This window comes from Bombyx mandarina, chromosome 11 (genome assembly GCF_030267445.1).
Source record: "Bombyx mandarina strain Sakado chromosome 11, ASM3026744v2".
NCBI lineage: Eukaryota > Metazoa > Arthropoda > Insecta > Lepidoptera > Bombycidae > Bombyx > Bombyx mandarina.
Window position 1 is genome coordinate 2849395 of NC_143218.1, and position 19242 is coordinate 2868636.

Consider the following 19242-nt stretch of genomic DNA (forward strand, 5'->3'; position numbering starts at 1 on the left):
CTTCAAACCGCATTACTGCTTCACGGCAGAAATAGGCATGACGGTGGTACCTACCCGTGCAGCCACAAATCGCCACTGAATTTGGAGGAGTTATTTTGCCTAGATTAGTGGGCGAGCTCACGGTCCACCTGGTGTAAAGTGGTTACCGGAGCCCATAGACATCTACAACGTAAATGCGCCACCCACTTTGAGATATGAGTTGTAAGGTCTCTGTATAGTTACAACGGCTACCCTACCCTTCAAACTGAAACGCATATTACTGCTTCTGGGCTGAAATAGGCAGGGCGGTGGGACTCACCAGACGTCCTACCACCAGTAAAACAAAAAAGACTAAATTTTGACAATTTTTATTTCCAATCAGCACCGAAATCAAAGTTCTCAGCTTCGAAAGCTCCGCCGTCCCTCCACAACGCCGGTTTTCTGTTTCCGAGTCGGCGACCTCTCCCGCCGCCCCCTTCGAAGCCGAGCGAGCCCCTCATCTTATCCAGCTGCTTCTTCCTCAGCTTCTCCAGCTTCCGTTTCTCACCCTCGTGCTTCGCCAGCACCTCATAGAATAGATTTTGCTCCACTTTGATCTCATTGTAATCGCTTTCTACAAAAAACAATTTATTTGGTTGCGGTTCGTTCATTAATGTTGTATTATTTTTTACTGGTTTACCTCTTGTGAGTCCGCACGGGTAGGCACCACCGCCCTGCCTATTTCTGCCGTGAAGCAGTAATGCGTTTCGGTTTGAAGGGCGGGGCAGCCGTTGTAACTATACTGAGACCTGAGAACTTATACCTATATCTCAAGGTAGGTGGCGCATTTACGTTATAGATGTCTATGGGCTTCAGTAACCATTTAACACCAGGTGGACTGTGAGCTCGTCCACCCATCTTAGCACTAAAAAAACTTTTTTTCAAAAATATTTACATGAAAAAAAAAACAGAGATTGCTTTTATGGATACCTGATTGGAACAGAGTTCTTTTGGCAATATGGCAAATATGTAAAAATCAATAATTAAACTTAATTAAGAAAGAAACACACACATACACACATTATTTATATTGCATCAAAGCTACTTTTACGACGATATTAGGTATGTTTATAGATCATGAATTTGTTTTGGAACAGTTGTTATTTTTTTTCTTCACGAATGATATTCTAAAAGCTAAAAAGCTATTTATTATCTGCAATAACAACTTTTATTCGCATTTGTTCACATTTTAGGATGGATACGTCATCATCATCATCTCAGCCTGTCCACTGCCCACTGCTGAACATAGGCCTCTCCAAGTGATCTCCAGTGCGGCCGGTCCGTTGCCACCTGCATCCAACGTGACCAAGCGGTTCTTACCAGGTCGTCGGTCCATCTCGTAGGTGGCCGTCCCACACTGCGCTTGCCAGTACGTGGTCTCCACTCGAGGATCTTTCCGCCCCATCGGCCGTCCGATCTTCGCGCTATGCGGCCTGCCCACTGCCACTTGCACACGGATGGATACGTAATATAACTTAAATTCACTCACGCAGAACGTGATACGCGTTCAGGCTGTCGTATATTGTGAAGTTGACCGCCATATGCAACGTGACATTGGAATAAATCCTGTATATCTCCAGCATGTGCCTATATTTGTCTTGGATGCCGGCGGCTATAGTGCCTAATTCGTATGTCACTGAATTCTTGTACTGGGACTGGATTTTATCAGCGTGCCTCACTTTTAAATCCGCATCTGCGAATATAAAATGTTTTTTTTCTCCTACCTACGCCGAAAGTTCGGTTTTCCTCCCGCTGAACAGGAAAGAAAGTCTAACTGTTTCTCCCTGGGTACTGACAAGTGCGCATGCGCGTTATAAGTGTCTACGTCTGCTCTCACGCACCTAAAATTCTCCGCCATTTTTGTGCATTGTGTTTAGTGTAGAAGTGAAATAAACAAAAGGCAATAAAATTTAATAGTGAAGTATTAAACAAAGATGAGTTATTCTTATTCAATTAGTAGTAGTTTATTTAAAAATTCGCCTTCGGCTCGGCTTCGGTAATTTTACACGCGGGAGGAAATCTCCAACTTTTTTCTCTTGGTGCACAATGTACTATTCTTTTGTTCAATTAGTCGTAACGACGTGTTTTCTTTTCCTTACCTATGCGCTGGTAGCCTAAGGGGCTATTTAAGCTACGCCCGGACGGTAGATGAGCTCACGGGCTCGACATGAGAGAATTTGCTAACACTAGCCCTAGCAAGGACATGGGTTCACAGAATATAACTCCGGATCGGAATCGCGACCGATTGAGAAGATCCGGCGAGAAACTCAGTCGGCTGTGTCTATAGGATAGTTCGCTCGTCAAATTCCAGTGCTTGACTGAGAAAATTTGCTAATACTATCCCTAGCAAGAGCTGTGCTTCGCAGAATGTAACACCGGATCGGAATCGCGACCCACTGAGAAGATCCAGCGAGAAACTCAGTCGGCTGTGTTTATAGGATAGTTCGCTCGTAGAGCTCCGGTGCTTGACTGAGAGAATTTGCTAACACTAGCCCTAACAAGAGCAGTGCTTTGCTGAATCTACCACCGCATCGAAATCGCGCGTGGGTTAATCTTTGTAGCAATCGATGAGGACGGTGACCGGGGCTTGAAGAGCTTAAAAGCGCCGAGAGTGGATCCGGGGATCTTTGTCTATCAAAATCGTTTCTCGACTTTCAAGTTCTGGCAGTTTTCCGGGATTTCCAGGATCCGCCAGACTACGAAGCATTTGCAAGGTCGGAAATAACTTAACGACAGTAATAAATGCGATGGAGGAGCAATGCTCTTATGTTCGGGTCGCTGGAAAGAGCTGGACGAGAGAAGCCGAGGATTGTGCTCAGTGGTGTGCCAGACCTATGTCCAGTGAACTGCTATAGACTGATGCTATTCAAGATTAAGGTACAAAAAAGAAAATTAAATCGCACATCAGCCCACCTGGTGTTAAGTGGTTACTGGAGCCCATAGACATCTAGAACGTAAATGCGCCACCCACCTTGAGATAAAAGTTCTAAAGTCTCAGTATAGTTACAACGGCTGCCCCACCCTTCAAACCGAAACGCATCGCGGCAGAAATAGGCAGGGTGGTGGTACCTACTCCCGCGGACTCAAAGAGGTCCTACCACCAGTAATTTCGACCACATTTATACATGGATCTTTTGGGATTTTTTTAGAGCAGAAAATGGGTGTATTGGGAATAACGTGGGAGGAGGTAGACCAGACTGCCCAAGACCGATGCAAATGTGAGAATTTGATTCGAGCCTTACACCCGAGCAGGTAATAGGAAAGAAAGATTTTTCTTTCTGGAGGAGACCAGTACGCACGTACCTCTGATTAGTTCTGCTGTCATGTTTATAAGATGAATGGCTATCAGCTGGTCCGCCCAGGTCTTCCAGGGCAGCGGGCGCGGCGGCCATCCCGTATGGTTGGAGACGCAGGGATCGATGACTTATTTAGGGAAAATTTAATTATCCTCCATTATATATATATATAATAATATTATATTATATATTATATTATACATTATATGCAATAAAAAAATAAAAAAATAAAAAATATATCTCGGCGTAACATCACTATTTAAACTAAAAACAGTTAAAGTGAACTACCCTCTTAATGTTACGCATATCAACGAAACGGTATTCAAGCGAATTTATTACTAAGCTACCCACACTTTCTACTATAAATTTTAATACGAGTGACTATTGTCACTCAAAACATCTAGACTCGAGCAGCCGAAAGGAGCGGAGCTCTCTGTTGTTAACGTTGTACTCTAGAAATGTAATAAAGGAATACATTGGCATAGTAAATCGTAATTACTGTCACCATGAAAGGCAATAATAATGATGAAGAAAATGGCGTCAGGTTTAACAGTACAACGGCTGCTTCACATTTCAAACGGAAACGCATTACTGATTCACGTCAAGTCACGGCAGGGCGGTGGTACCTACCCGTGCAGACTCACAATACGTCCTACCACCAGCTATTACGAAAATTATAATTTTGCGGATATGATTTTTATTACACGCTATGTTATTCCTTTACCGTGGAATCGTGGACATTTGTTAAGTACGTATTTCATTAGAAAAATTAGTACCCGCCTGCGTGATTCGAACCTTGGCACGGTCGCGTCATTCAATACCGGCTGTCTTATCTATTACACTACGATTACTTCGGCTGGTTCTAGCAGTCGACTACAACTTACTATCCTACACAAATCCAAGTCCTTTATCAATATAATAACAATACTTACACAGAACAAAAAGTAATATAACGATCATGATTTACTCATTGTTCAGATCACGAAATAAGTCGCGCAATAAATCGTTAATATTTCAAACAAACACGATAAAAATTTAACAAAAAAAATTTTACGGTATTAATAATGACATTAAAAAATGTTAGATTAAAAACAGTATGTAACGCTAGCCTTAATTGCGCCTAACTCGCGAATCACGTAAAGAAAAATATTAAAAGTTTTTGTTTTACAGTTAAATTCTGTGAAAAGCTCAGAAGTGCATTTACGAAGTTGATGATTAAAATGACGTATACAAATAATACGTGAACGAATAGATTAATTAAAAGTTCGCATCAATTTTTGTAATTACCTCGTAAAATGCACTGTTTTATTTCGAGTTTATATCGATTTTGCGTCTACTATTTAATATCTCTACTATCGAAATTTGTTTGTCTGTCTGAAGTGATGTACAAATTGTATTCCAGTTGTGCTAAGGATTATACTTTATATACTTATACGAGGTTATGCGACAATTGAGAATTCGACCTCATGTCTCAAGGTGGGTCACTGTGTTCAGGTTGCGTATTGCATGTCCTCGTCTATTTAATCTCAATACATAATCGGCCAAAAACACAAAGTGTCTGGCCTCAAACTAACCTTAGCTTACACATAACTATGTAGTAATTAATGCCTTTATCATGAAAACCGACGACTAATATACATATATTTAATATTGTTACGCCGGTAAGAGTAACGCCATCTATCGCCGAATAGCTGAACGAATATCAAAGGATCTAGCAGCATCTAGAACGCTCGAGAAGTACAACGCCATCTATTATCAGAAAGCGGAAAAACAAAATACTCGAGTTGTGTGGAATATACTCGACAATTCTAGAGATTTCGTCTCGACAAGCTTGTTAAATAAAATAATGTAAAATCCGCGTGATGGTACTAGTTAAAAAACATTAACACTTTATTAACTGAGATTGCAAAGAATAGTACAGACTCTAATGTTTTTATTTCCCTTTGCGTGGCCCGGCTGTCAAAACTGACAGATTGTAATCCGTGCATGTCAGAAAAGAAAAGAAAATGAACACTCTATTAATCTTATTGTTTATACGTAAGTGTTTTATGTTATATTTTATGAATTGTTTTCATGTTGCGATCATGGCTTGCTGGTAGGAACGCCGAAATATGGGGAACACTTCAGTATTCTCCAGTCATAGGCATTATTAAAACTATATTGTGACTAAAAAGGCCACTATCAGTCAAAGGCCATTATTCAACCTATTTGAAGGAAGTCGCAAAAGAAAAGGAAAAAAAAGTGTGTGTGTCCGCTCCGACGCACGACTGGAGTTTACTGGATATAAAAAATTAAACGAAACAATACGAGAAATAGTTCTATATTACGACAACACGATACACTACAGATTATTAACAAATTAACGAGACACAAAACAAACGACTAACAAATATATGAAAATACAATAATGAGAGAAACGCGCGATCAGTACGAGGCTTTGTGGCGGACTGCCGGCGCAGCAGCCCGGCGCGCATTTCGTGTGACATGCGCATAACGCATTTCGTGTGACATGCTAGTACGATTTTGGTCCCCATAATTTTCATACCCCGGGCCTATATATGTAAATCGATTCTAAAGGAGTAAACTCCAAAAATGACAGATGACAAGGACAAAAGAGACGGGAAATTAATAAAACATGAAGGTTTTAAAAAAAAAGATTGTGACGTTAATATAAAGATCTATACAAATAGATGCCCACTGAGTTTCTCGCCGGATCTTCTCAGTGTTTTCGCGTTTCCGATCCGGTGGTAGATTCTGCTCTAAGGCTACCTAAAGATTAGGTTTAAAATGAAAACAAGTTCCATACAGACTTCGACATAGCTGGACCAATTTCAATGATGTTTTGACATTTAAGCTATTTGACGTTCAATCGCGGAAGTGTTCGATCGCGTTGTTCTCGTGTTTTGTGCGACAGAGACAGCGCTATACGAAGCCGGAATTAGCCGATTGTCTCTTTCTAAAGACCGATGGGCGGCATCTCTCGCCGGGTACTGTACGCTCTCTAGCCCTCTCTAACGCACGTAAGTAAAAACTTTGGATTTGTCACAATTATTGTTTCATTGACTTTTCACGCGGCCATAAGCGGTTGCCGAATGCCCACGAAAACGTGAAACTCAATACCTTAATATTTTTAGGTAGTGGCTTAACACAGACCTCGGAAAAAACGGAGAAGATAAAGTTGGAAGGCGCCGATCTGTTTTCAGCCCTGTTGATTATAAACACGACGTCGGATATAATACAGGACACCAATCAAAGGTTGTCTGAGCTGCAGTACATTAGACAGGTAAGCTAAGGTCTTTGGGTCTGTCAGAGATGAACCTAGTTAAAGTTCGAATGCCCGTCACGGACGGATGAGAGCAAACTGAATCAAAGCAGGCGTCCACTGTAAGAAGACTAAGAGCATCATGGGCCCAGCCATGCAGACGTTATATTTATTGTAAATATGTATTTTCTTAATTCATATGCGTAATTGCTTGGTCTACCTTGATAGACCACTTTTTTGATGTTAATTGTGTTTTAATGCGCAATGAATTATATTCTCCCTCTCTTTCTTTTTCTCTCTGTCTGTAACCCGGACGCTATTATGCAAGATGGTTAAAGAACAGTTCGGATATTGTCATCTAAGACATGGCCACACTTGACTAGTTTTTTGTCAATGTTTGCAACGTCAGAACCTCTCCCGTCCCACGGGGGCAGAGCGAGCGCGTCCAAGCCGCAGATAATTCTAGAAGGCTACCGAACTGCCCAGCTCCTGAACGTGTTATGAAAACATTCCAATGACCTAATAGATAACTGATGATGATTGTTTTTTAATTTTTTTTATTGCTTAGTAAATGCCGCCACCTACCTTGAGATATGAGTTGTAAGGTCTCAGTATATTTACAACGGCTGCCCCACCCTTCAAACCGAAACGCATCACTGCTTCACGGCAGAAATAGGTGGGGTAGTGGTGGTACCTACCCATGCGAAGAACTCATTCGAAGGATTCGAACACCGGTGCATCGCTACATACGAATGCACCGGACGTCTTATCCTTTAGGCCACGACGACTAACTTGTCCTCTACGGCTACAGGATAACGTAAACACTCCACCTTTCGAAGTCGGCTACATTACCTACGTGATACAGGAGAAATATCGCAAGATGGTCGATAAATATAACACCAGTTCCTACATGAGGACCAAGCTGTATCTGATGGAGCTTGTGCTGTATTTGGAGGAGATCGAAAGACACTACTGGCAGATCGAGCATCTGGCTAATATGCTGCACGAGATTGAGAATAAATACGCCGTGCCCTATGGCTTCGGCAGTCCATACAATGACGCGGTGACGAAGCAACACTTCAGCATCAATTATCCGACTATGAGGTGAGTGAGGTTTCGTCTAGAATGTTCTGTCCCGTTTTACGAAAATTGCGCGGACGGAGGAGTATGAAATTTCCCACACTTATAGAGAATATAGAGAAGGAGTGCAGAATGTTAATGTATTTTTTAATTATCTATATATTAATACGTGAAGCAAAAACTTTGTATCCCTTTTTACGAAAATTGCGCGGAGTAGTATGAAATTTTCCACACTTATAGAGAACATAGAGAAGAAGTGCACAATGCTAATATTTTTTTAAAATAATGCATAAAAGATACATTAAATCAATAAAGAAAACATTACACACACTACATACCATGTATTTGACGCACACACGCATGCATACTATTTATTGTCAAACTTTTGTTCTTGACGTCTGTGGTCAAATTGAGAATAAATTAAGTATTGTTTGTTTTTATTAATATTTTTTTATAGAGTAGTCTTGGCGAAATTTGTGATTATAGAAGTATAAAATACAATCATAATAGTGTACAAACTTACAATTCCAATTAATTATAGTCGAATTTCGACTACTGCGGGACCTCTAGTGATAAAAAATACATGATATAAATAATAATAAAAACATTACACACACTACCATGTATACTCGCTGTGTTTATTGTCAATTGTCAAACTTTTGTTATTGTTTAAAGTCTATGGTCAAATTGAGCATAGATTAATATTATTTATCTTTAATACTATTTGTCTATAGAACCTTAATAATGTTCAAAGTTTTAATTTCAATTAATTATAGTCGAATTTCGGCTATTGGGGGGCCACTAGTTTTTATTATTCTACTACCTATATATATATTTAAAAGCTTATTAACCTTACTAGTGGTTAGGAGTCCAGAATGAGAAAACTCCTCACAATACGCGCAGTATCGAGGATAATTGCCTTCTGTATCAGGCCTCTAGCCCAGCTGGATAACGAAAGTTTCTGTTTTACTGGTGGTAGGACCTCTTGTGAGTCCGCACGGATATGTACCACCACCCCGCCTATTTCTGCCGTGAAGCAGCAATGCGTTTCGGTTTGAAGGGCGGGGCAGCCGTTGTAACTACACTAAGACCTTAGAACTTATATCTCAAGGTGGGTGGCGCATTTACGTTGTAGATGTCTATGGGCTCCAGTAACCACTTAACACTAGGTGGGCTGTGAGATCGTCCACGGAACTAAGCAATAAAATAAAAAAAAATCTTAAGGTGTTGATCGATACTCTTCGCTAACCAGCGCACGTCTGCATTTAGATCCACTAAGAAGAGGAAGATGTTCAACATGAAGAGGTTCTGGAAGAACAGGAATAAGACGCTGTATGGACCCACGAAAAAACCGAAGCACCCCAAGAAAATGTGGGACTTGGATTACGGATGGGAAATCGATTATTATTGGTAGACTTGATTAGTGAATTTGCGAATACCGTCTTAATTATTATAATATTAATATTCTTGACTGACAGCGTTCTTTTATTGCCGAATTTTTAGATCTTCGGTTATAGAAATTCCTTTTTTTTTTATTGCTTAGATGAGTGGTTTTGTTCAGTTGAGTAAGTTGTATTATTGAGGTAACTATGACAAGTAACTTTTATTTATTTATTGCTTGGATAGGTGGACGAGCTCACGGCCCACCTGGTTGTTAAGTGATTACTGGAGCCCATAGAAATCTACAGCGTAAATGTGCCACCCGCCTTGAGATATAAGTTCTAAGGTCTCAATATGGTTACAACGGCTGCCCCGCCCTTCAAACCGAAACCCATTATTGCTTCACGACAGAAATAGGCGGGGCGGTGGTACCTACCCGTGCCGACTCACAAGAGGTCCTACCGCCAGTAATTACGCCAATTATAAATTTGCGGGTTTGATTTTTATTACACGATGTTTTTTATTCCTTCCCCGTGGAAGTCAATCGTGAACATTTGTTGAGTACGTATTTCATTAGAAATATTGGTACCCGCCTGCGGGATTCGAACACCGTTGCATCGCTACATACGAATGTATCGGACGTCTTATCCTTTAGGCCACGACGACTATAATACTTTCGCCAAATGCGAAGCTCGGCAAGTATGAAAAGCTTTCTGAATTCGAAAGCTTAATACATTGACTGTCATATAGGGCACATATGCCCTACGCGGCGCACTGAAGTAATTATGTCGACTTCTCTCTTCTATCTCCTTAAGGCACCGGAATATCTAGTAGATTCTGGGAGAGACGAATCCGAACGATACTGAGAATTAATCTATTTACAAGAGATTTAAAAGAGCAAAGCTAGGCAATCCAGGCGCCTTAATAACAGAAATCGTCATAATTACTTCAGTGCGCCGCGTAGGGCACCGGTGACCTACGCTACAGTTAATGTGTTAATACGCATTCGAATCAAGAGGATTTTACTCTAACAGGCCTTAATTGAAACATATTTTACCGTCACACATTATAATATCATTATAACGTTACTAAACAAAGCAAGCTAGTCACACGTATGTGAAACCATACACGTCATTACGGATCCTCCCGATTCACTAACGGTGCTATAAGGTACCTCAAGCACCGGTCATCGTCCTCGCCAAAGGTACGCGAGTAAATTAACCCATAGACACAGCCCACTGAGTTTTTCGCCGGCTCTTCTCAGTGGGTCGTTCCCGATCCGGTGGTAGATTCTGCGAAGCACGGCTCTTGCTAGGGTTCGTGTTAGCAATGTCCTCAGGTTAGAGCTCCGTGAACTCAACTACTCGCTCGGTGTTGTTGGCATAGCCTATAAGGCTACCAGCTTAGGTAGAAAAAAATTAGTCCATTGAAATTACACAACAACACGCTAATCTTGATCTTATGAAGCCTTGAACCCTGGACCCTATGAACGCGAAGATAAAAGCAAATTTATAGAACCGACAGACCTCAATATGCTGGTTCGTTCTATGTGAAATGAAACTTAAAAGCTTAGAAAAGTTTTTTATTAAAAATTAGACGGTAGTCAACAAAATATTTAAACTTCGATGAATAAAACATATGCGATCACGAAAACTGAAGTATTGGAAGCTTTTGCAAGCAGCGGCTTGGTTCCGCCCCTGGCATTGCTGACGTCCATGGGCGACGGTAACCACTCACCATCAGATGGGCCGTGCTCGTCTGCCTACAAAGGCAATAAAAGCCGGAGCCGGAGAAAATACCGACTTCAGCGGCCGTTCCGTTTTCCGCACAGCAATTGTTTCGGCATTCTGGAGTAACTTGAGAATATCCTGGTGGAATATTTACTGGTCTTGGGAGCGTATTGCCCGCACGGGTAGGTACCACGGCCCTGCCCATTTCTGCCGTGAAGCAGTAATGCGTTTCGGTTTGAAGGGCGGGGCAGCCGTTGTAACTATACTGAGACCTTAGAACTGATGTCTCGAGACGGGTAGTGACATTACCTGCTTGATGTCCATCATTACCATAAAAAATAGGTATAGTACAGTAGAAGTTACCACTTATTCGCGGCGTTGGTGGGGCTGAGGACCCGTAGAACTAGGAAATGTCCTATGGCCAGGACTATTGCGCTTTTAAACGAATTTTTGTCCGAAATCCAGGATGCTGATGTGTTTGCCGATAGTTGGGGAATACTTTTGTAGAAAATAATGTTATTTTTAGCATAATACATAATCTTATCTCTTTAAACGAGCAATTCTTGTACATAAATGTAAACTAATATATAAATCTACAGTGGTTTTTACGGATGTTCCGTTACAACTACTGAACCGTGCATCCGATTGACTTGAAACTTGGTATCCATGTAGAAAATACATGTGCTTAATGGATAGGCTGATATTTATATGAGTATTGGACTCCCTACACCAGTTGCGGGGGCGTTAATGATGAGAATCTTTGTGGGTGTGAGAAATAATAATGTTCATTTTAAATGCCCAGCGAAGCGGACGGGTACAGCTAGTACTTAATAATTTTAGTAATGCTTTGGTACAAACTGTAAACCTGACTTTGTATTGAATTGAATAAATAAATTAAATAAATACTTATATTGATAACACGCCCAATCATTTTCTAGATGCAACGCTAGCCACCAATGTAACCAAACTCCAGGAGAATATCCTTAACGACCTCTCTTGGAACGTGAAGTTGAAACTCCTGAACGAGTATCCGTCTTCGAAGCCGTCTGGAGGCTCACCGGTGCTCAGGAACGCGATCAGTGATGCTCTAATGAAGAAACAAGGTTTCTTATTTCTTTATAAATATTTATCATAATAACATTTATATAGATATGTTATTTTTTCAATCGATAAGTATCATTTATTTATTTATTCCTAAAATGGGTGGACGAGCTCACAGCCCACCCGGTGTTAAGTGGTTACTCGAGCCCATAGACATCTACGACGTAAATGCGTCACCCAAGTTTTTAAGGTATAGTATAGCACAGAAATTGACATAATCACTTCAGTGCGCCGCGTTTTTTTTTTTTTTTTTTTTTTTTTTTTTTTTTTTTTTTTTTTTTTTTTTTTTTCATACCTATGCTGAGAGCCTTGAGAGGCTATATCAGCGTAACCCTAACTTTTGTAGGTGAACACGGGGCTCTAACCTGATGACGTTGCTAACACGAACCCTAGCAAGAGCCGTGCTTCGCAGAATCTACCACCGGATCGGAAACGCGACCCACTGAGAAGATCCGGCGAGAAACTCAGTGGGCTGTGTCTGAGAGTTAATTTACTCGTCGAGCCCTTCGTCGCAAGCGACGGGTTCGACGAGAACGGTGACCGGTGCTTGAAGTACCTAGAAGCACCGTTAGTGGATCGGGAGGATCCGAGATGACGTGTTTTGGGCGACGTCGACTGCTTTCCATTCTGTCCGCAGGATCGGGAAGTGCGCCGCGTAGGGAACTGGTGACGTACATAGCAGCCAACGTTTTCATGAACATTGTTAAATATTCAAAGGTCCAAGCGTGATAGACAGGCGAGTCGGCATCGCCGCGCTGATCCAAAGGAGACAGGACGAAGGAACTCAACATCCTGATCCGGAGTCGGACGAGAACACAATGCGTTTGAAACTATTCAGGCTGATGTATGAAACGGTCCGAGATAGCGACATGAAAGCGAACAAAGCCGTGCAGATCCGACAGCAGTATCAGAACTCGACGCCCTTCGAAGTTGGGTGAGTGTTCAGCGTATGGGCGGGCGTCAGCATCGCGTATCCCGCTGACGACTGCCGGTAGGTTAATACCTTGGCTGCGGCAAAACTGTAAACCTTCATCTGGTAGGTCTTATTCGACTAGCACTAACGTAAATTATAATGCTATAACTTTGCGAAAACATACTGTTTATATATATCGGGCGCAGCACTGTTATTTACTTGAATAAGATTAGTTAAGTGGACCGTTTCCGTAATGTTAAAATGAATAATTAAGCATTATAAATCCAACGCGTGTAGTTAAACAATTATTTAAGAGAACTCCTGAACAAACAACCCCCACTGTTCTACTGTAAATACGAGTGGTTATTGTCGCGCCACACACACATTGCTGACGTCCATGGGCGAACGGTAACCACTCACCATCAGGTTGGCCGTATGCTCATATGCCTACAAGCAATAAAAAATGCTTATCTACGCCCAAAAATTATACTCATACTGATCTTCCTTCGCAGATACCTAATAGGCGATATTACAGATAAGTACAATGTAATGATCGACATAGCGGCTACTTTAAAACGATTGTATAGGGAGTGGAAACCGCTCGAGCATATAAATGCATACGAACAGATAGCCAGTCAAGCGATCGAGATAAGCCATCTAATTGACATGGCCAAATATGTGAGCAAGCGTAAGCAACGGCTTTAAGCGTCAGCAATTCGTGCCCATGGTCGGCGGTCAGCAATCGATTTAAATTGAATTGTATCTGAATAAATAAAACCCAAAATCACAATTGAGATTTTATTGAAGCTTTTAAGCGTTTTTTTTCACGCTACGTGTGAGGAGTAGCCAGGGTATACGAAGTATTTTACAACCAAAGAGGTATGTTTCTTATTTATTTTTTATTGCTTAGTTGGGTGCACGCGCTTACAGTCCACCTGGTGTTAAGTGGTTACTGGAGCCCATAGACATCTACAACGTAAATGTGCCACCTACCTTGAGATATAAGTTCTAAGGTCTCAAGTATAGTTACAACGGCTGCCCCACCCTTCAAACCGAAACGCATTACTGCTTCACGACAGAAATAGGCGAGGCGGTGGTACCTACCCGTACGGACTCACAAGAGGTCCTACCACTAGTAATTACGTAAATTATAATTTTGCGGGTTTGATTTTTATTACACGACATCAGGCTTATTGGCTACAATATACCTACCCATCTATCAATCAATAATTATAGTTGAGGTTCCTGCACCGTGGAAGTCAATCGTGAACATTTGTTAAGTACGCATTACGTATCTCTATCTCAAATACATTCTGTATTTACACAAGAAAATTTTCTGTCCCTACATATTTATATACGCTTCTTCTTCTTCTTTTTCGTCGCTTTCTTCATTGCTGAAGGTCGTGTCCCTGAAACTTGACCGTTGCCTGTCTCGTGAGCTGTTTCCATCTCGTCCGGTCCTCAGCTGCTCGAATGGCGGTTGCGACTGGCAACCCAGTTAGAGCAGTTCCTTGATCACACCAACGGCTAGGTAATCGGCCGCGGGGTCTCTTTCCTTCTACTTTGCCCGTCACAATCACTTTGCCCAAGTTATCTGACTGTCGGCGGGCAATATGACCGAAGTAGCTGAGGATCCTCTGGTAATAGATTGAGAGCCTGACTATGATGCGAAGCTAGATCGAGGATAGATTTATCTGTCGTTTTGGCCGTCCACGGAATTCGGAGCATTCGTCCGAATTCCGTGGACGGCCAATTAAGCGTATATATTAAGCATATATACGCTTATATAGCGTATATATTAAGCATATATACGCTTAATAGATCAGATAACTGCGCTCACTGGACTCTCTGTTGCGACCGCCCTGAGAGAAGCCGAAACCCGAAGGAAACGGAAGCTGACAAAGGTACAAAGAACCACGAAGGGGTTTCAGGGACACGACCTTCAGCAATGAAGTATGCGACTAAGAAGAAGAAGAATAGAAACAAATGCATCTTTTTTTTTTTTATTGCCTTTGTAGGCAGACGAGCATACGGCCCACCTGATGGTAAGTGGTCACCGTCGCTCATGGACGTCAGCAATGCCAGGGGCAGAGCCAAGCCGCTGCCTACCATAACCTTAATCTTAATGTTAGTTATGTTCTAATTTACAATGCGAAAATTAAGCTTTCGTTTCCCATTAGACCCAACTTCTTCATGGTATACTGCTCACGGTATTTACTCTTCAGCTCCTCCTCCTGTCTCCGAAGCGCCAGGTACGCAGAGTCTAAAGAAACAATAGAAAAATAATAAACATTAAGCTTTTCTGGGCGACTCCAAAAAAGAGAGATTTTTTGACGTGACAACGTTTTATAATTCGATGGAGCCGGCGCGCCAGCGCGAGCGTTAGCAACTAGTAGCGTCCAATATTTTAATGATCTATTAAAAAAAAAAAAATTTTTTTAAATGTCTGTAATTTGAAATATATATAATATAAATGTTGAAGATGTCGCATCTCTTATACACAGCATTCACTATTACAAGAGCAATATGTTTTAAGGATGAAAAATGAAGAAAACCACACAACACTACACATCGAAAAAGAAGTTTCACTTCATTCACGTGCACCACGTTACACGCTTTTTTTTTATCGATACGATGCTCGGATGGGCTTATGGTCTACCTGACGTTATGTTCAGCAAAGCCTATAGAGATCAACCACGTCAATATTACCGGTCATCTTGACACGTCAGACTCCGGTTTTACTGCATTAGGTCAGAAATAGGCAGGATTCTAGTACCTACCTTGTGGAACCTGAACAGACTTCGCTGGTATGCCCTAATAAAGACTTACCTTCGTTGCTCCTCAAAAGTAACTTGGTGTTATTCTTTATTACTATCACTGAATCCTTAGAGCCCATCATCTTCGTGGGAATGCTTTCCAACACGCTCACCAACTTATCTATGTCCACCTCCTTAGTGTGGACAAGTTCCATGCTGATTATGTAGTGGAGGGGCTTGAAAACCCTCACGCCCGGACCGGCGAGGAGGGTTCTGTTGGTGTAACGATCTCTCGCGTCACGATACGTCTCCAACATTCGCTTATATTTCTCCCTGATCTGACCTGGAGTTAGTTTAATAGACTAATTGGGTGTAAGGCGTTTGATATTTAAAGCAAATGCCATCACTCGTCTTGAAACAAGAGATCGAAATTTTAATAGCATATTAATTGGCTCTATACTATAAGTCGTCGTGGCCTAAAGGATAAATCTGACCTGGAGTTAGTTTAATGGACTATTTGGGTGGGTATGTCTGATATTTAAAGCAAACGCCATCATTAAAGCACGCCGTCTTGAAACAAGAGATCGAAATTTGAATAGCATATTATAGTTGACTCTATAAGACGTCCGTTGTATTCATGTTGAGCGATGCACCGGTGTTCGAATCCCGCAGGCGGGTACCAATTTTTCTAATGAAATACATTCTCAACAAATGTTCACGATTGACTCCCACGGTGAAGGAATCGTATAATAAAAATCGTTCACGCAAAATTATAATTTGCGTAATTACTGCGGGTAGGAGGTGCTGTGAGTCCGCGCGGGTAGGTACCACCGCCCTGCCTATTTCTGCCGTGAAGCAGTAATGCGTTTCGGTTTGAAGGGCGGGGCAGCCGTTGTAACTATACTAAGACCTTAGAACTGGTATCTCAAGGTGGGTGGCGCATTTACGTTGTAGAAGTCTATGGGCTCCAGGTACCACTTTACACCAGGTGGGCTGTGAACTCGTCCACCCATCTAAGCAGAAAAAAAAGGAGTCCGCACGGGTAGGTACCACCGCCCCGCCTATTGCTGCCATGCAGCAGCAATGCGTTTCGGCTTGTAAGGCGGGGTAGCCGCTGTACTGAAAAAACTGAGACTTAGAACTCATGACTCAAGATGTGAGGCGGCAGTTACGTTGTTGATGGCCATGGGCTCGACAATATAAAATAAACACCCAAAATATATCCAATTTGGAAGGCCACTACGACGCTGTGCTCATCCACGATGTCTCTGATCTGACGAAGCTTCAGTTTTGAGTCCTGCAGCAATTCCAGCGAGAGCTTTCCTACCTGATGATGAGAAGATAGCATTCGTCTTCAACTGGTTCTAGATATACTAGAGATAAGACGTCTTGTGGAATCGCACGGGTAGTTACCACAGCCCTGCTTATTTCTGCCGTGAAGCAGTAATGCGTTTCGGTTTGAAGGGCAGGGCAGCCGTTGTACTGTAAAAACTGTGACCTTAGTACTCGTGTTTCGAGGTGGGTGGCGGCATTTACGTTGTAGATTACTATGGGCTTCGGTAACCACTTAACACCAGTTGAACGTGAGTTAATTCACCCGTCAAAGCAATAAAAGAAATTGGCATATATATAAATCTTGGGTTGTCAATGTTTATGATCAATTTTCAACTATTCAACAAACAGTTTAGCAAAAGCTTTATTATTTACACTATTAGCGAATTCTGATGCTGCCTATCCTCTCGAAATGCATGGTCGAACGACTACCGATGCCATAGATAATACGCATTAATTAGTTATAGATAAGCACTCAACAAAAATGTTTACGGGCGTCGGCCACTAGATGGCTTCGCTTCGATTAGTTTCTCATTGCTCCTGTAGACGGCAGTGACACATTAACTATCCTATATTTTATTTTTAATGAAGTGTTTTGTAAATTTGTCTACAACAAATAAAGACTTGTATGATTTATTATTTTCCGGGTTTAATTATACAATAATTCAATGCCTTAACTTTAACAACATATAAGTTTAGGGGCATCCGCTACAAGATGTCGCTAGTTTCTGTACAAAAAAATATTTGACTTAAAGTATCGCAGTTTCAGGACCCAGCCCCTTACTTCTACCATCCATATCAAAAACTAAACAACGCAATATTGTATAATCACTAATTTACCTTGTGTTTATCGCTAACACCTATAATGTCATGGGCATCCCACGAATCAATCTCTCCCTTCAATAAAAGAAGCCCTGGAAACAATAAGGCCTTGATTTTCTTGTAAGCTATATTATTGTTAAGTTTCATCAAAATCCATTTGGTGTTTTTTGCGTGAAAGCGTGACTGGTGATAGGACTTCTTGTGAGTCCGCACGGGTAGGTACCACCACCCCGCCTATTTCCGCAGTGAAGCAGTAGGGCGGCCGTTGTGACTAGACTGAGACCTTAGAACTTATATCTCAAGGTGGGTGGCGCATTTACGTTTTAGATGTGTATGGGCTCCAGTAACCACTTAACATGAGGTGGGCTGTGAGCTCGTCCATCCATCCAAGTACAATCCCAATCGTACATCCATACATTCATACAAACTTTCACGTTTATAATATTAGTAGGATTAAGCTGATTAGTGATTTAGAAAACACTCTTAGTATGATTCTGTTAGCCAACGCTAATTATTAGTGACGTTCAAATAATTCGTCCGAAAGCATGATGCTTACCATTCAAAACGAACACAAGTTGTAAGAATATCATAGTTAATTATTGTTGTTATTATTAAACATTTTAACTCAAACAAAACCCATAGCTTTGTTATGGTGATAACGTTTTTGATTAGCTACTAAATTAACATGATTACTACTGGTAGGTACTCTAATGCGTTTCATTGGATATTTAAATTTAAGCAGTTTACAGGGTGTGTAAAAATATTATTGGGAATCTATTTTTTTTTTATTTCCTTTACCCGCACAAGGGAATAATGCGGACGGATGGCAAGCACTCGCCGTCAAAAATCACCAATACCAGAGGCATAATCAAGTTTATCGGAAAAAAATCTTATTTTTCTTTATATATGAGGCCTATAAAATCAAAAGGCAGCTAAACGCCTTATGGCCATTTTCACCGACATTTAGGGATCCCTTAACTGCATTTAAGGAGCCCCTAATTAAAAATTCGTTTTCACCAACCTTTAGGTATCTCCTAAGTTCTTAAAAGGCTCCCTAAATTTAGGAACCCGATTGTTCGTTCCTTAACTGTCTCCTAACACTAGAAGACAGTTTTATGTCTGCTGTCATCTATTTCAATACATAACATTCAAAAGGTTTGAAAACAATTTTTACAATAGATGATGATTTAACTCTATTTTTAGAAAGTTTGGAAGCAGTTGAGTCTTTACAGTTAGTTTCTAGTCATTCTGTACTTAAAAGGCCGCGCTTGTATTGTCAGAGAACTGAAATTTTCGGAAAATACGATGACAAAGACTTTGTCTTTAGGTATAGGCTATCAAAAGAGACTGTGCTATTTTTATTAGAAAAAAATTTTTTTTTACCTTATAGATGAAAAGTAAGGTTTTTGGAGTGAACGAGTGTTTGAGTAAATTTTGATTACAGCTCTATGGGTATAAAATAAAAACTATTAAATAGCCAATTCTAAATTCATGTTCATTATAGCTCTTGCTACTATTTTAATACCAACTGAAAGAAAAGAAAGTTAATATT

The 19242-nt window shown here is 41.1% G+C and overlaps 3 protein-coding genes across 3 annotated transcripts; 1 reads left to right on the forward strand and 2 right to left on the reverse strand.

The window, feature by feature from the left end:
* Positions 1-347: 347 nt before the first annotated feature.
* On the reverse strand, positions 348-3343 carry LOC114241721 (uncharacterized). The gene is made up of 3 exons (XM_089731117.1): positions 3322-3343; positions 1508-1711; positions 348-592 (listed from the first exon to the last, which is right to left on the reverse strand). The coding sequence occupies exons 1-3, from the start codon at positions 3341-3343 to the stop codon at positions 348-350; spliced, it is 471 nt and encodes a 156-aa protein (XP_089587243.1).
* A 1191-nt stretch (positions 3344-4534) lies between these two features.
* On the forward strand, positions 4535-13570 carry LOC114241823 (uncharacterized). The gene is made up of 9 exons (XM_089731541.1): positions 4535-4539; positions 6123-6334; positions 6449-6597; positions 7388-7680; positions 8926-9066; positions 11232-11242; positions 11705-11869; positions 12585-12801; positions 13293-13570. The coding sequence occupies exons 1-9, from the start codon at positions 4535-4537 to the stop codon at positions 13483-13485; spliced, it is 1386 nt and encodes a 461-aa protein (XP_089587667.1). The 3' UTR covers positions 13486-13570.
* A 1354-nt stretch (positions 13571-14924) lies between these two features.
* LOC149501898 (uncharacterized) lies at positions 14925-18280 on the reverse strand. Its single transcript, XM_089731542.1, has 5 exons — positions 18247-18280; positions 17709-17782; positions 16749-16863; positions 15571-15879; positions 14925-15043 (listed from the first exon to the last, which is right to left on the reverse strand). The coding sequence occupies exons 1-5, from the start codon at positions 18278-18280 to the stop codon at positions 14925-14927; spliced, it is 651 nt and encodes a 216-aa protein (XP_089587668.1).
* Between the last annotated feature and the right edge of the window lie 962 nt (positions 18281-19242).